Below are 16,760 nucleotides of genomic sequence, written 5' to 3'. Positions count from 1 at the left end.
GGTGAAAGTGATTCAGTGGCCAAGTATGTTTCCTGATCTGAACCCAATTGAACAACTATGGGGAATTCTAATGAGGAAAGTTGAGCATCACTCTCCATCCAGCATCCAGTCCCTAAAAGAGGCCATTCTTGAAGAATGGAAAAAGATTGATGCAACAAAATGTTGTCAGCTTGTTCATTTCATGCCTAGAAGCTGTGCTGTGATTAAAAAGTCTTGGAGGCCATACAAAGTACTAGATTTTGTCATTTTTGTTGAGGGGTGTACACATTTTTGCATCACCCTTATTAGAGTAAAACTGAAAAATGTGTAATCTAATTTTTATTATTAACCTTACTTTCATGTTATAAGTTAACCTGTAAACTGCTGTAAACTTGGTCTTGCCAACCTTTTGGAAATTGTTTTTGTATTCATTGAGATATTGTTTAGAATGTTACTTTTCAAAGGGGGAGTACTCATTTACGCTGATATATATATATATATATATATGTGTGTGTATATATATGTATATATATATATATGTATATGTGTGTGTATATATATATATATATATATATATATATATATGTATATATATATATGTGCAATAATTTTGGAGAAATGAATACATAAATAAACAAAATAACAATAATTTTTAACAGTCGTTTTTCTATCTGTTACACCCCCCCCCCCCACACACATATATACATATATATATATATATTAATTAGGGATGCACTGAATATCTGGCTACTGAAAATTGTTGTCGCCGTATAAGTCTCTGTAAGTAGCCCTGTCGGTGAGGCTCCTGCAGTGTGGACAATTAACCCCGAAATCTCTGCGATTGAAGTAGGTCTTTGGGGCTACGTTGTGACTTTGGGCACCATTTTGCTTGACTCATATGGACTATATGCCAAGGAGGAGGCGGGACTTCCGACTTCCAGGTTTTCACCCATCAACTTTGTTTCCGTTTCTGGTTTGCGACATGTGGGCCGCGTCCCAGTACTTGCGCTTCCGCCTTTGTGCCCATCGGTTCCGTCGTGGTGTGAGGCTGCGAACACTGGCGTGCACAGGTAGACCCCTCGTGGTGCTCACACCCTTGCCCCTCTGCCCGCTCTAAAAAAAAGTGCCCTTTGGAAAGTTCATGTTTTTTTTTTTTTAAATAAACACTTTCTTTACTGAGGACAGGTCAACGTTGACAATCTTTTAGAAAAGCTGCATCAATCGCGTGTGAAAAAAACACTAATATGCCTCCCCTGCGCGCGTGACCCGACCTATCTCTCTCGCTTCCTTTGTCACATGAACGCTAATTACCCACGGTCTCAGTGTGGGACAGACACACGCACATGCATCTCCTTCCCTTCCTGCTCCACCCCAGCCAGGTAACTGTTATGAATCCAGTGAAATTGTATTGTTTGTTTGCCTTCTATTCCCTACCTAAAATCATTTTGTTGTGAAGTAGCATGTCTCAAACAGCACAAACAACTGAGCATAAATTAGCCGATATTAGCCACCTAGTTTAAAATGCTATATGTTAATTCAATAATAGATAACGTGATAACCACCACATAGTGGGACTAATGACGGTGAAATGAAGCTCTCTGTGATCCGTGCATGATAAGCATTGGATTTTGGATTATTGTAATTTGATTTGTGGGGATTATTTTAACTTCAAAATATGATGAACTGTTGTTTGTGTCTGGTTTGTATTATGCTAGTATTTACAGGCAAAAACAATCCAATACGTCATTGGTGATCAAAGCATTTGCATTAAATTGCATTGTGGAAATATCAGAAATGCCCGGATGTTTGGAATTGTCAATTTCCTGTGAAAATACCCTTTTGCCTTCTTGTAATGACAACAGGCAGTCTTATTAATTCTCATGCCATTGGTCTGTTTGGTTACAATTGGTCTATTTATTTAGTAATTGTAGCATAATGCCTAGAAAGGAGAAGCTGAAAAGGGGGAAAAAAAGGAGCTCCAGCAAGCAGTCAAGGGAAGCATCTCTCTGCTCTCTTGGATGAAATCAAAGACGCATGAAGATGAAAGGTCAGACTCAGAGTCAAGGCCAGAGAGAGTCATGTTAACTAGAGTTTAGCATATTTTAAAGATCCCATTTCAATATTGATTTGCTCCTTGAAATTAATTGTATTGAAAAATCTTTTTTTAAGTAGTTTGTACTAAATCATCAGGCATGAAGCTATTATTAGCTAAATTATTAGCTATTATTTAGTACAAACCCTAACTGTAAGTTACTTCTATGCTACAAGTCTTGCAGTCATATTGCCCTAATAGGCTGTTATTAAAACTAGCTGTGGGGTATTATTAATTATTATTATGTGTTTGTAATGTTTATTTAAAAACATCTATTGACATTTCCTAACATCCGGGCATTTCTGATATGTCCCCAATGCAACACAATGCAAATGCTTCTTTTATATGGGGGAAAATTATTTTGTAAATACGATGTTGGAAATGATCATTTATTCACTTGACTTCGGCATCTGTCAGTCACGATGAGTCTCGATGACGTGATGCGAGTTGAAAATAAAGTGGTATAGTGTGTGTGCCATCGTCGACGTCATGCTTTGCAAAATAAAATAAAAAAGCGGCACGCAAAAAAGAAAAGACAAAAAAAACATGACGTTAAAGCTATTTTTAAGAGATGTGATAGACGTGGTTTGAGTCCAATATTGAGGGGAGCCCCCCCCCCCCCATTTTTTTTTTGCACCGGGGCCTCTCAGCATGGTGTTACGCCACTGACTCTGACTGCACATATCAGCTTTTATCTTTCCTTTATAGTATAGTGTGCGTTAAGATCGTGCACGTAGATCGCACGCGCACCATGAACGAGCCTGACACAGATGCTGAAGTTACGCTTTGGGCCATAGGTGACAGTCACGAGTAAAAAAGTGTCAAACTGCACAAAGATCCTTTAATGCACAAAATAATAATACAAATTGTTGTCAAATATGTCATGAGTATTGATGTGTGCAGCCTAAATAGGATAATTAAAAACAAATATTGTGGCCATGTAAAACTGAACTTTTTAACTAATTCAAAAATGCTTTTGTGATCTTATTTTACTGTCCGATTGCTATCAGCATAGAATATTGTTCATTGGTAGTTGCCAGAACTATACCAGTAAGGGAACCTGGTATCGGTTGACCCCAGCGAGACCATTATTCTCTTCATCAGCAACCAGCAGAGCAGCAGCATATGCTGGTCTTGCTGATGTTACCAGCTACCAGCATGGACCAGCACCAGCGTAAACCAGCATATGCTTGTTTATGACTCAGACGTGTCACCTTGGTCATCTCACAAGTTTTTGTGCCTATGCCCCTTCTATTTATGATTGACTGGCAACGAGTCCAGGAGTAAGTCTGGACCTTTGCCCAAAGACAGCTGGGGTAGGATCCAGCTAACCCCCGACCCTGAACAATCTAAGTGGTGGATGGATGGATGCAATGATGGATAAATCATTTTATACACTCAATCACAGATTATAAATGCACTCAATTAGCATTGAATACTTTTAGTTAATAATTATCTATGTGCTGCAAAAGTTCAGTTTATTAGACTACTTTATTTCTCTCTACAGTTGGGATGATCTTACCAAGGGCAGTCAGATTCACCGTTCTCCTGCTTCTGGTTGCATACATCTTTTGGGAGAATAATGACTACGCTCAACCTAAGAAATTGCTTTCACAAGTAAGTATTTACAGTAATACAACAATATATTTCTAAATGACAAATGGGCTATGTTGATAGATTGAGTCCTTCCAAGTGATTGAGAAGCCCCTGGATGTTATTTTTTTTAAATAAGTAATTGCAGTGACTGTATAACTGGAAATTAGATACAAACTATATTTTTTTTAACTCATGTTTATGAACAGTTCTTGGAAAGCCTTATATCTTATTGGTTCCTATTCTTAGGGCATTGAATCAATTGCATTTGGACTATTCTGGTTGTCTTAAAAGACTTTTCGCCTCTCATCCGAGCAAGCTTTTTCATTGTACAAAAACACAGTTTCAAAACAGACTGTGTTTTTGCTGTTTAACATAAAAAGTCTCATTTGACTTGTAGTCAGAGTTTGCCATGGTCTGTGTTTTGTTTTGTTTTGTTTGGTATATATGCCATGTTTTCCTTTTGTCTCCCTTTTGTCAATGTCTCGTCAAGTTTTATCATGTCCTCCTGTGCTTGTCATCCCGGTCACGGGTGTTGTACTTAGGTCCACATGAAATCCAGTTTCAAAGTATCCTAGCAAGTTTCTTACCGTATAGGCCGAGGCCGTTCGTCCACATGACGGCACGGTTTCGGAGCTTGAAACCAATAATTTTTTAAACCGGGCTCCAGAGTGGAAAGATTTCAAAATGCTCCCTGTACGCTTGCGTCTGTACACCATATGCAGGATTCTCCTCCAGTGATGATGTAATGGTCGCAGCTCAATGACGACGCATTGTTGTAGTTTGATGACGTATGCGCCAATTCTCGCGTGACCGGAAGTCTGTCAACAATAGCCGTGTCGTAGTCGTTTCGCGCAGCCTCCTTAGCTTGCTTATGCTTTTGCAGCAAACTATTTTGCTTCTTTATTCCCACGTTCAACAAGCAGTGTTGTACTTGATTCACCCGTCGTTGTCACTTCTCCTGCGTTCGTCTTCTTCATGTTGTTTCGATACATGCAAAGCCATGTTTGTACTGTAAATTGCAATAAAGTAAATAAAGTCTTCTTCGCTGATTCTTCTTCTACGCTCTCCGTTAACTCCCTATGGCTGCGCTACAGCACCACTCCAGACTTGGCATATACATTACAACCATTAAACGTCCTCAGCGTCTTCGTTTGGACACACACAAGTCTTGAAACGCTTCAGTATGTACGAGATTTGTTTGAGGAACGAAGCGGGCTTTGCTTCCGTCTGGAGCCTTAATCAGTTAAGCCACGTGTGTCTTGTCCAGGTGTCTTTTGTTGTTTCGTTAGTAGGCCTATGTGTATTTAGTTCCCTGGTTTCTTTCAGTCCTTGTCCAGTCTTTGTCGCTGTTATGCCCTTGTCATTGTTCATTTTTTGTTTCTAGTCTTTAGTTAAGTCTAGTTAGTTCCCAGTATTTGTTTGCACTTGTTTTGGATTTTGTTGATTTTTTAAATGTTTTTGCACAACTAGTACCTGGCTTGCCTTTTTGTTTTTGTTTGATTAAACAACCCTTTTTTGAGCACCTCTGCCTCCTCGCTCTGCTTCCCTGCTCTTGGGTCCACAACCACCCGCACAGTTAAAATTTCCAGACCAACTCAGGGTGGTGCAGTCCTCCTAACCAAGTCTTCTTGCATGAACTGATGAAATCTGCCTGGATGAGAGGCCAAACGTCTTCTAAGACAACCAGTGTAGTTCAGATGCGATCGATTCAGTGCCGTGAGAATTAAATAACCTGTATTAAAGAGAATACTCACAGGAATTGATTCCTATGTTTTCTGCCATGTCTTCCTTTTCAACTTCAATATCACTACATATACACAACTTTGTGGGTCACACATGTTTTCATCTTTTCCAGAATGTGACAAACAGACAAATATCCCATAAAAGTGTCAGAGAAAAAAGAAATGGTGAGCCATGTTTGAGTTGACTTAAGTGTGGTAGTGCAGCAATCAATGTGGTCACTAAAGCTTGCACGTACTGAAACTGAATCTGTTTGTTTTTTTGAGACTTAAGGTATAACTATTTATATCTGTTCCAGCCACCAGCCATGCCACAGCCATAAATTGTTCTACTGCAAATTGCTCAACAACATCAGTGGTCATCTTAGTGGACATTCCAAATAACAGTGAGCCAACAGAGCTTGTTAATCTAGTGAGGGATGCTGTGGGAAATGTCATCCTACCATTCAACATCACAGATGATTTGACACTAGAAAGCTTAAATTTGACCACAGGTGGGAGGTTTGATGTTAAACTTACCACTTTTATTAATGTTAATGTTTTAGTTTATTGAATAGTTAACGTTGGCACGTCCATTTCTTTCCAGCCTGTTATCCAAACTCTACTGGAGGCCATCAGTGTCATTGTGAGGATCAGTTGCTATGGTCAAGGAACATTTGTGATACTTACGTTGCATGTAGCAATGCTAGCACACAAACCTGCAACTGCATTAATGGAATTCCATCGGGACATTTCTGTGGACCAAGTAAGTGCAGCTCATATTTTAAAATGCATGCATTATTGCACACTGCACTGTTAAAAATGTATTGTTGGGGACTTTTTATGTTCTCCAAGGTACAACTTTTTGTAATGTACCCTGCATGGTTCACAGTTGAACCCCTCAGTACAAAATTGTGCTGTGTATGGTTAGAAAAGGTACTTAAATGGTCCATATTGGCAAAGGGACCATATATGTACCACTATGTTTACATGTAAAACAACAGATATAGGCCTAAATGATAAAAGATAAAATAAAACAAAAACATGTACAGTACTTTTATTTTTAACCACACCCCTGGGGCTAAGATCTTCAGATTGATCCAAGTATGGATATAATCTATACTTAAGTGAGTAGCGGTATCATATCGGTAAACGCTGTAGTATTGATCCTTTACATTTATTTATTTTGGTTTCTCATGAGGTTCTCACACATTCCCTATTTACCTCGCATGCGTTAGTGACACATTTGACACCAATGACAATGGTGAGCGACACCGGCGGTAACAACAACACAGGACACAACACAACACAGAAGTTGCATTGTTGCCGTTTCATGCACTTTTCTTGAATGAATTAAATTGTTTTATGAAATAAAATGATAATCTCATCAAAATATCTGATTAAATGATTAAGCTTTGGAAAAACATACAGTTTGTTTTTATCTCTGACCGGCAGTGCGAGACCAGCGGAAAGGAAAACAAAACAATGGTAAATAAGGTAATCAGCGGAAACTGTAATGAATCTAATCAAAACTTAACTGAAGTGGCTGATGTTTCTTTAACTGCGGAAGAGAGACAGGGACTAAGAATATGAAGCTTACTAGGGTCATTCAAGAATTGGAGGACATTTGGGCTTCAAAATTCTTGAAAAATAAAACTTGACTTTTCTGATTTTCTGCCACATATTCACAAATATTAGGTAATAAACTATCAAAGGCTTAGCTCAGCTCACAGATCAATGGTAGAATTTTCATCACAACCCTGTTGATGCAAACTTGTTACTCTAATCACAGCAACAGGGTTGCACGTAACAGGGTTGCAAATGATGGGTGAATGTTAGCTTTCTCTCAGGAGTAGAAGCTAGCTGTTCAAGAGGACAAACTTACTGATGTAATGGTTGAATTTGATTTATAGAATAATATTTTAACATTTTTTCCCCAAAAATTTGCTCCACAGCAATCGACCCAAGTCCACCACAAACAGAAGGTACTGTATAAAAGATGTGTGATAACTGTTACATGACTTGATGTAAAAGTCGTTTCTGAAAACGAGTTTCAAGGACGAACATTGTATGGATAGTATTTGCACAGTTTAAGATAGCAATTTAGATAAATCTCTTTGATGGGTGTAAAATGACAGTCCCACAACTTCTCTTGAAGTACTCTTGAATAGATTTCCCCTGATTATAGTTTGAATCTAGCTGTATTTATTCAAATGTCAGGTGACTACATTTCCCTAGAGTTTGTTTTAAGGATTATAAAATTTTTAACCTGTGATTGGCTGATGAACTGTCCGGAGTGTTTCTCACAAAGTCAGCTGAGATGGGCACGATCTCATCCTTGACTCCAGTGAGAGCAAAGACAGTGGAAAATTGATGGATGGATTAAATTTGACGTTGGCGTCTGACATTATTTTCCCGTTTTATAGAATTATATTTAAATTTTTTGTTGCTTTAGCTATCAAACCATATCCAACACAAACAGAAGGTATTGTATAAAACGTGTGATAACTATACATGACTAGATGTAAAAGTCATTCCTGGAAACCAGTTTCAAGGACATTTTAAGATAGCAATCTAGATAATGGCAGTGAAGTATACTTTACAAGAGTAGACTTTAGTAGACTGGATTTAGTAGACTGGATTTGGGGTAACATTTTCTCCTGTCTCTTGTGATGCCCCTCTGCTTCAGTGGAAATTGTCCTTGCGTTGGACACTCCAACCAAAATGGATCTATCAGAGATCATCAATCAACTGAGGGATGCTGTTAATAACGCCTCCTTACCATTAGAGATAGCATATGATTTAACGCTGACAAGTTGGAACACGACCACAGGTGAGAATTTCTGTCAGTTGATTGGTCTCCAGGACAAATGTTACTAGCTGTCCTACTTTTATGTACTTAAAAGCGTTACTAATAATTACCTTGGCACAAATATTATTTTAGCCTGCCCTCTGAACTCTCCTGCTGGAACTGAATGTCAGTGTGAAGATTACTTTGCTTGGCCATGTGACATTTGCGACACGTATGATGAATGCAGCAATGGAAGTACCTTAACCTGTGACTGCATAAAAGGAATCCCTCTATCGGGAGAGTTCTGTAAACCAAACTCAAGTAAGTGCAGATCCTGTGAAAGTCTTGAAACGACACTATGTAAAACTCAAGCATAGTCCATCCATCCATTTTCTTCTGCTCATCTGGGTTTTGGGGGCGGCAGTCGAAATAGGGATGCCCATATTTCCCTGTTCCCAGTCACCTCCTCCACTTCCCCCGCGGTGTTTCCAGGCCACCTCTTGGAAGTAGTCTCTCCAGCATGACCTTGTTGTGAACCAAGGTTAACTCAGTTAAACATAGCTGGACCACTTCCCCATAAGTTATCCACCTGATATCTCACCTGGATGACAGAGCCAACTCATTGGACTCCTCACAATGTGGAGAAACGACGGCTCTGACGTCCTCCCGAATGACAAAGTTTCTCTGCCTATGTATTTGGCTGAGCCAAGGAATCCTGCGGAAGAATCTTGTTTTGGCCGCTTACGTCTGCAATTTTGTCCTTTGGGTCACTACCCAAAGCTTGCTGTCATTAGTGTGGGTGGGAATATAGGTGGACTGTTAAATTGGGAGCCCCCTGTTTCCACTCCCCTCGAAATTCCCCACAAGAGTTCCATGCATTAAATACATTACGGCCGACAACGTGTCAATCCAAATGCGGATCTTGCAATACATTTGTCTTCACCTGTGAAAAAGACCACAGGAGACTTGAACTCCTCCATCCATTCCACCTCAAGCAAAACTTTGTTTCAAACCCGCAGGGACAATCCTGCCTTTTCCGAACGAAAACCATTGCATCCCATTTGGAAGGGGCAATTCTAGCCCCAGCAGCATCACACTAGACAGAACCATTGCAGCACATGTCACAGTTCACAATTTAATTGATTATTGCAACATCATCTGCAAACACAAGGGGTGAGACCCAAAGGTGACCAAATTGGACATCCTCTACATGTAGCTTGTGTTGAGAAATTATTTTCAGAAAGATAATCGCCTAAAACGAGTGACAAAGGACAAACTTGACAGAGTCCAGCGTTAACTATGAAAAAGCTCTATTCACTATGGTCGATGGAAACCCATCTCCTCCTCGCATTGTGCAGAGTCCCAAATGACCTGTAGTAACGTGCCAGGACACAATACACCATGTGTGCCCGCTTCCTTCCACACCACTGGGTCAAATGCCTTTTGTTAGAGTAGACAATATTTGTATTCTACTCTTTGCGTGTTCAATTAACTGAATGGTGAGATTCTGGTGAAGAAGTCCCTTTGCAAAGGTATTGTTATATCAGAAGCTTCTGATCACACAAATGAAGTCACCCAAGCAGCGTTCTGTTCAAAAGTGTGTCTCCTCCTCCAGCACACAGTACATTTATTGCAAATCAGTGAATACAAGAAAATCCCCCTCTCCTCCCATCAGCAAGTTCCCATAGGTATAAATCAGATTAGAGAAAAACAATAATAAATCAGCCTGTCTCTTCGACCGACTGAGACCGGTACCAGGCTACACTCCCTTTTAGATAATAGTGGAAAAGAAACTTGTTGCCCTTCTTTTCTCAGACGAGAGAGACAGATAAGAATACAATAGACAATACTATTCATTGAGCTACACTGCTATAACTAAATCCAAAACGGCTAAAATATAAATTGAAACTGAAAAACAATGTTAATAATTCAACACTTTCCAAAGTCCACATGACTGGCTGAGGATTGCCATTGCCCGAACCGTGAAGAACACCCATTGGTACTTCTTATTGAGTGGGGAAGCACAACCCCAGTCTGCGACTCCTCAAGTCCTCTGCCAAACTGTTGAAAATATGACTCTAAAATGACAGTCCCACAAACTTTCACAGCTTTCAGTTATTTCCCTGATTATCTTTTGTATCTAGCTGTTTTATATTTAAAGGCCAGTTGAATAAAGTGTTTGTTTTAAGGATTCTAAACCATTTTTAACCTTTGACTGGCTGATGAAAGGTCCAGAGTATACCTCACCTCCAGCCCAAAACAACTTGAGATGGTCCCTAGCTCATCATTGACCCCAGTGAGAACAAAGACAGTGGAAAATAAATGGATGAATGGATTGTATTTGATGAGGACATTGTTTTCCCCCTCATAGAATGATATTTTAATATTTTTTCGTTTCAAACTTTGCTCCACAGCAATCGACCCGTGCCCAGCACTAACAGAAGGTATTGTACAAAAGACGTGTGACAACTGTGAAATGATTTGATGTAAAAGTCATTCCGAGAAACCAGTTTCAAGAACTAACATTGAATGGATAGTACTTGCACAGTATAAGATAGCAATCTAGAGAATGGCAGTGAAATTATACTTTACTCTTGACTTAGCATTGCAATGATCAGACTCCAAAGGGTATGTTCACACTTGACAGGTTTAGTTGTATCTTATTTTAGCATTTAAGGTATTTGGAAATAATGTTGTATTTTATGGGAAGGAGTTTAGTCAACTGGATTTGGGGTAACATTTTTTTCCTGTCTCTTGTGATGCCTCTCTGCTTCAGTGGAAATTGTCCTTGCGTTGGACACTCCAACCAAAATGGATCTATCAGAGATCATCAATCAACTGAGGGATGCTGTTAATAACGCCTCCTTACCATTAGAGATAGCATATGATTTAACGCTGACAAGTTGGAACACGACCACAGGTGAGAATTTCTGTCAGTTGATTGGTCTCCTGGACAAATGTTACTAGCTGTCCTACTTTTACGTACTTAAAAGCGTTACTAATAATTACCTTGGCACAAATATCATTTTAGCCTGCCCTCTGAACTCTACTGCTGGAACTGAATGTCAGTGTGAAGATTACTTTGCTTGGCCATGTGACATTTGTGACACGTATGATGAATGCAGCAATGGAAGTACCTTAATCTGTGACTGCATAAAAGGAGTCCCTCTATCGGGAGAGTTCTGTAAGCCAAACTCAAGTAAGTGCAGATCCTGTGAAAGTGTTGAAACGACAATATGTAAAACTCAAGCATAGTCCATCCATCCATTTTCTTCTGCTCATCTGGGTTTTGGGGGCTGAGCCAATACCCCATTTTTGGACTCCTCAAGTACTCTGCCAAACTGTTGAAAATATGACTCTAAAATGACAGTCCCACAAACTTTCACAGCTTTCAGTTATTCGAAACTCTGAAATTCGTTGGATTTCCCCTGATTATCTTTTGTATCTAGCTGTTTTATATTTAATTGCCAGTTGAATAAAGTGTTTGTTTTAAGGATTCTAAACAATTTTTAACCTTTGACTGGCTGATGAAAGGTCCAGAGTATACCTCACCTCCAGCCCAAAGTAACTTGAGATGGTCCCTAGCTCATCATTGACCCCAGTGAGAACAAAGACAGTGGAAAATAGAAGGATGAATTCATTGAATTTGATGAGGACATTGTTTTCCCCCTCATAGAATGGTATTTTAATATGTTTTCGTTTCAAACTTTGCTCCACAGCAATCGACCCGTGTCCACCACAAACAGAAGGTACTGTACAAAAGACGTGTGACAACTGTGAAATTATTTGATTTGAAAGTAATTCCTAGAAACCAGTTTCAAGGACTAACATTGTATGAATAGTACTTGCTAAGATAGCAATCTAGAGAATGGCAGTAAAATTATACTTTACTCTTGACTTAGCATTGCAATGATCATACTACAGAGGGTATGTTGACACTTGACAGGTTTAGTTGTATCTTATTTTAGCATTTAAGGTATTTGGAAATAATTTTGTATTTTATGGGAAGGAGTTTAGTCAACTGGATTTGGGGTAACATTTTTTCCTGTCTCTTGTGATACCCCTCTGCTTCAGTGGAAATTGTCCTTGCGTTGGACACTCCAACCAAAATGGATCTATCAGAGATCATCAATCAACTGAGGGATGCTGTTAATAACGCCTCCTTACCATTAGAGATAGCATATGATTTAACGCTGACAAGTTGGAACACGACCACAGGTGAGAATTTCTGTCAGTTGATTGGTCTCCTGGACAAATGTTACTAGCTGTCCTACTTTTACGTACTTAAAAGCGTTACTAATAATTACCTTGGCACAAATATCATTTTAGCCTGCCCTCTGAACTCTACTGCTGGAACTGAATGTCAGTGTGAAGATTACTTTGCTTGGCCATGTGACATTTGTGACACGTATGATGAATGCAGCAATGGAAGTACCTTAACCTGTGACTGCATAAAAGGAATCCCTCTATCGGGAGAGTTCTGTAAGCCAAACTCAAGTAAGTGCAGAGCCTGTGAAAGTGTTGAAACGACAATATGTAAAACTCAAGCATAGTCCATCCATCCATTTTCTTCTGCTCATCTGGGTTTTGGGAGCTGAGCCAATACCCCATTTTTGGACTCCTCAAGTACTCTGCCAAACTGTTGAAAATATGACTCTAAAATGACAGTCCCACAAACTTTCACAGCTTTCAGTTATTCGAAACTCTGAAATTGGTTGGATTTCCCCTGATTATCTTTTGTATCTAGCTGTTTTATATTTAATTGCCAGTTGAATAAAGTGTTTGTTTTAAGTATTCTAAACATTTTTTAACCTTTGACTGGCTGATGAACGGTCCATAGTATACCTCACCTCCAGCCCAAAGTAACTTGAGATGGTCCCTAGCTCATCATTGACCCCAGTGAGAACAAAGACAGTGGAAAATAGAAGGATGAATTCATTGAATTTGATGAGGACATTTTTTTCCGTCTCATAGAATGGTATTTTAATATTTTTTCGTTTCAAACTTTGCTCCACAGCAATCGACCCGTGTCCACCACAAACAGAAGGTACCGTACAAAAGACGTGTGACAACTGTGAAATGATTTGATGTAAAAGTCATTCCTAGAAACCAGTTTCAAGGACTAACATTGTATGGATAGTACTTGCACAGTATAAGATAGCAATCTAGAGAATGGCAGTAAAATTATACTTTACTCTTGACTTAGCATTGCAATGATCAGACTACAGAGGGTATGTTCACACTTGACAGGTTTAGTTGTATCTTATTTTAGCATTTAAGGTATTTGGAAATAATGTTGTATTTTATGGGAAGGAGTTTAGTCAACTGGATTTGGGGTAACATTTTTTCCTGTCTCTTGTGATGCCTCTCTGCTTCAGTGGAAATTGTCCTTGCGTTGGACACTCCAACCAAAATGGATCTATCAGAGATCATCAATCAACTGAGGGATGCTGTTAATAACGCCTCCTTACCATTAGAGATAGCATATGATTTAACGCTGACAAGTTGGAACACGACCACAGGTGAGAATTTCTGTCAGTTGATTGGTCTCCTGGACAAATGTTACTAGCTGTCCTACTTTTACGTACTTAAAAGCGTTACTAATAATTACCTTGGCACAAATATCATTTTAGCCTGCCCTCTGAACTCTACTGCTGGAACTGAATGTCAGTGTGAAGATTACTTTGCTTGGCCATGTGACATTTGTGACACGTATGATGAATGCAGCAATGGAAGTACCTTAACCTGTGACTGCATAAAAGGAATCCCTCTATCGGGAGAGTTCTGTAAGCCAAACTCAAGTAAGTGCAGATCCTGTGAAAGTGTTGAAACGACAATATGTAAAACTCAAGCATAGTCCATCCATCCATTTTCTTCTGCTCATCTGGGTTTTGGGGGCGGCAGTCGAAATAGGGATGCCCATATTTCCCTGTTCCCAGTCACCTCCTCCACTTCCGCCGCTGTGTTTCCAGGCCACCTCTTGGAAGTAGTCCCTCCAGCATGTCCTTGTTGTGAACCAAGGTTAACTCAGTTAAACATAGCTGGACCACTTCCCCATAAGGTATCCACCTGATATCTCACCTGGATGACAGAGCCAACTCATTGGACTCCTCACAATGTGGAGAAACGACGGCTCTGACGTCCTCCCGAATGACAAAGTTTCTCTGCCTATGTATTTGGCTGAGCCAAGGCATCCTGCGGAAGAATCTTGTTTTGGCCGCTTACGTCTGCGATTTTGTCCTTTGGGTCACTACCCAAAGCTTGCTGTCATTAGTGTGGGTGGGAATATAGGTGGACTGTTAAATTGGGAGCCCCCTGTTTCCACTCCCCTCGAAATTCCCCACAAGAGTTCCATGCATTAAATACATTACGGCTGACAACGTGTCAATCCGAATGCGGACCTTGCAATACATTTGTCTTCACCTGTGAAAATGACCACAGGAGACTTGAACTCCTCCATCCATTCCACCTCAAGCAAAACTTTGTTTCAAACCCGCAGGGACAATCCTGCCTTTTCCGAATGAATACCATTGCATCCCATTTGGAAGGGGCAATTCTAGCCCCAGCAGCATCACACTAGACAGAACCATCGCAGCACATGTCACGGTTCACAATTTAATTGATTATTGCAACATCATCTGCAAACACAAGGGGTGTGACCCAAAGGTGACCAAATTGGACATCCTCTACATGTAGCTTGTGTTGAGAAATTATTTTCAGAAAGATAATCTCCTAAAACCAGTGACAAAGGACAAACTTGACAGAGTCCAGCGTTAACTATGAAAAAGCTCTATTCACTATGGTTGATGGAAACCCATCTCCTCCTCGCATTGTGCAGAGTCCCAAATGACCTGTAGTAACGTGCCAGGACACGATACACCATGTGTGCCCGCTTCCTTCCACACCACTGGGACAAAGTCAAATGCCTTTCCCAAGTCCACATGACTGGCTGAGGATTGCCATTGCCCGAACCGTGAAGAACACCCATTGGTACTTCTTATTGAGTGGGGAAGCACAACCCCAGTCTGCGACTCCTCAAGTCCTCTGCCAAACTGTTGAAAATATGACTCTAAAACGACAGTCCCACAAACTTTCACAGCTTTCAGTTATTCCCCTGATTATCTTTTGTATCTAGCTGTTTTATATTTAAATGCCAGTTGAATAAAGTGTTCGTTTTAAGGATTCTAAACCATTTTTAACCTTTGACTGGCTGATGAAAGGTCCAGAGTATACCTCACCTCCAGCCCAAAACAACTTGAGATGGTCCCTAGCTCACCATTGACCCCAGTGAGAACAAAGACAGTGGAAAATAGATGGATGAATGGATTGTATTTGATGAGGACATTGTTTTCCCCCTCATAGAATGATATTTCAATATTTTTTCGTTTCAAACTTTGCTCCACAGCAATCGACCCGTGCCCACCACTAACAGAAGGTATTGTACAAAAGACGTGTGACAACTGTGAAATGATTTGATGTAAAAGTCATTCCGAGAAACCAGTTTTAAGAACTAACATTGAATGGATAGTACTTGCACAGTATAAGATTGCAATCTAGAGAATGGCAGTGAAATTATACTTTACTCTTGACTTAGCATTGCAATGATCAGACTCCAAAGGGTATGTTCACACTTGACAGGTTTAGTTGTATCTTATTTTAGCATTTAAGGCATTTGGAAATAATGTTGTATTTTATGGGAAGGAGTTTAGTCAACTGGATTTGGGGTAACATTTTTTTCCTGTCTCTTGTGATGCCTCTCTGCTTCAGTGGAAATTGTCCTTGCGTTGGACACTCCAACCAAAATGGATCTATCAGAGATCATCAATCAACTGAGGGATGCTGTTAATAACGCCTCCTTACCATTAGAGATAGCATATGATTTAACGCTGACAAGTTGGAACACGACCACAGGTGAGAATTTCTGTCAGTTGATTGGTCTCCTGGACAAATGTTACTAGCTGTCCTACTTTTACGTACTTAAAAGCGTTACTAATAATTACCTTGGCACAAATATCATTTTAGCCTGCCCTCTGAACTCTACTGCTGGAACTGAATGTCAGTGTGAAGATTACTTTGCTTGGCCATGTGACATTTGTGACACGTATGATGAATGCAGCAATGGAAGTACCTTAACCTGTGACTGCATAAAAGGAATCCCTCTATCGGGAGAGTTCTGTAAGCCAAACTCAAGTAAGTGCAGAGCCTGTGAAAGTGTTGAAACGACAATATGTAAAACTCAAGCATAGTCCATCCATCCATTTTCTTCTGCTCATCTGGGTTTTGGGAGCTGAGCCAATACCCCATTTTTGGACTCCTCAAGTACTCTGCCAAACTGTTGAAAATATGACTCTAAAATGACAGTCCCACAAACTTTCACAGCTTTCAGTTATTCGAAACTCTGAAATTGGTTGGATTTCCCCTGATTATCTTTTGTATCTAGCTGTTTTATATTTAATTGCCAGTTGAATAAAGTGTTTGTTTTAAGTATTCTAAACATTTTTTAACCTTTGACTGGCTGATGAACGGTCCATAGTATACCTCACCTCCAGCCCAAAGTAACTTGAGATGGTCCCTAGCTCATCAT

At 39.8% G+C, this 16,760-nt stretch overlaps 1 protein-coding gene across 1 annotated transcript in view; it reads left to right on the top strand.

The window, feature by feature from the left end:
- Positions 1-1,322: 1,322 nt before the first annotated feature.
- LOC147158322 (uncharacterized) overlaps positions 1,323-16,760 on the top strand; it is a 125,700-nt gene continuing 110,262 nt past the window's right edge. Inside the window, exons 1-5 of the mRNA XM_086061749.1 lie at positions 1,323-1,358; positions 5,523-5,574; positions 5,724-5,900; positions 5,993-6,151; positions 10,412-10,438. Coding sequence (XP_085917875.1) covers positions 1,323-1,358; positions 5,523-5,574; positions 5,724-5,900; positions 5,993-6,151; positions 10,412-10,438 — 451 coding nt within the window. The remainder of the gene's footprint in view (positions 1,359-5,522; positions 5,575-5,723; positions 5,901-5,992; positions 6,152-10,411; positions 10,439-16,760) is intronic.

The sequence above is a fragment of the Leptonotus elevatus genome, chromosome 18 (assembly GCF_054856555.1).
Source record: "Leptonotus elevatus isolate MCC_2025b chromosome 18, RoL_Lele_1.0, whole genome shotgun sequence".
Classification (NCBI taxonomy): Eukaryota; Metazoa; Chordata; class Actinopteri; order Syngnathiformes; family Syngnathidae; genus Leptonotus; species Leptonotus elevatus.
Note: the sequence above shows the minus strand (reverse complement) of the source record. Positions and strands in the feature narration are given on the sequence as shown.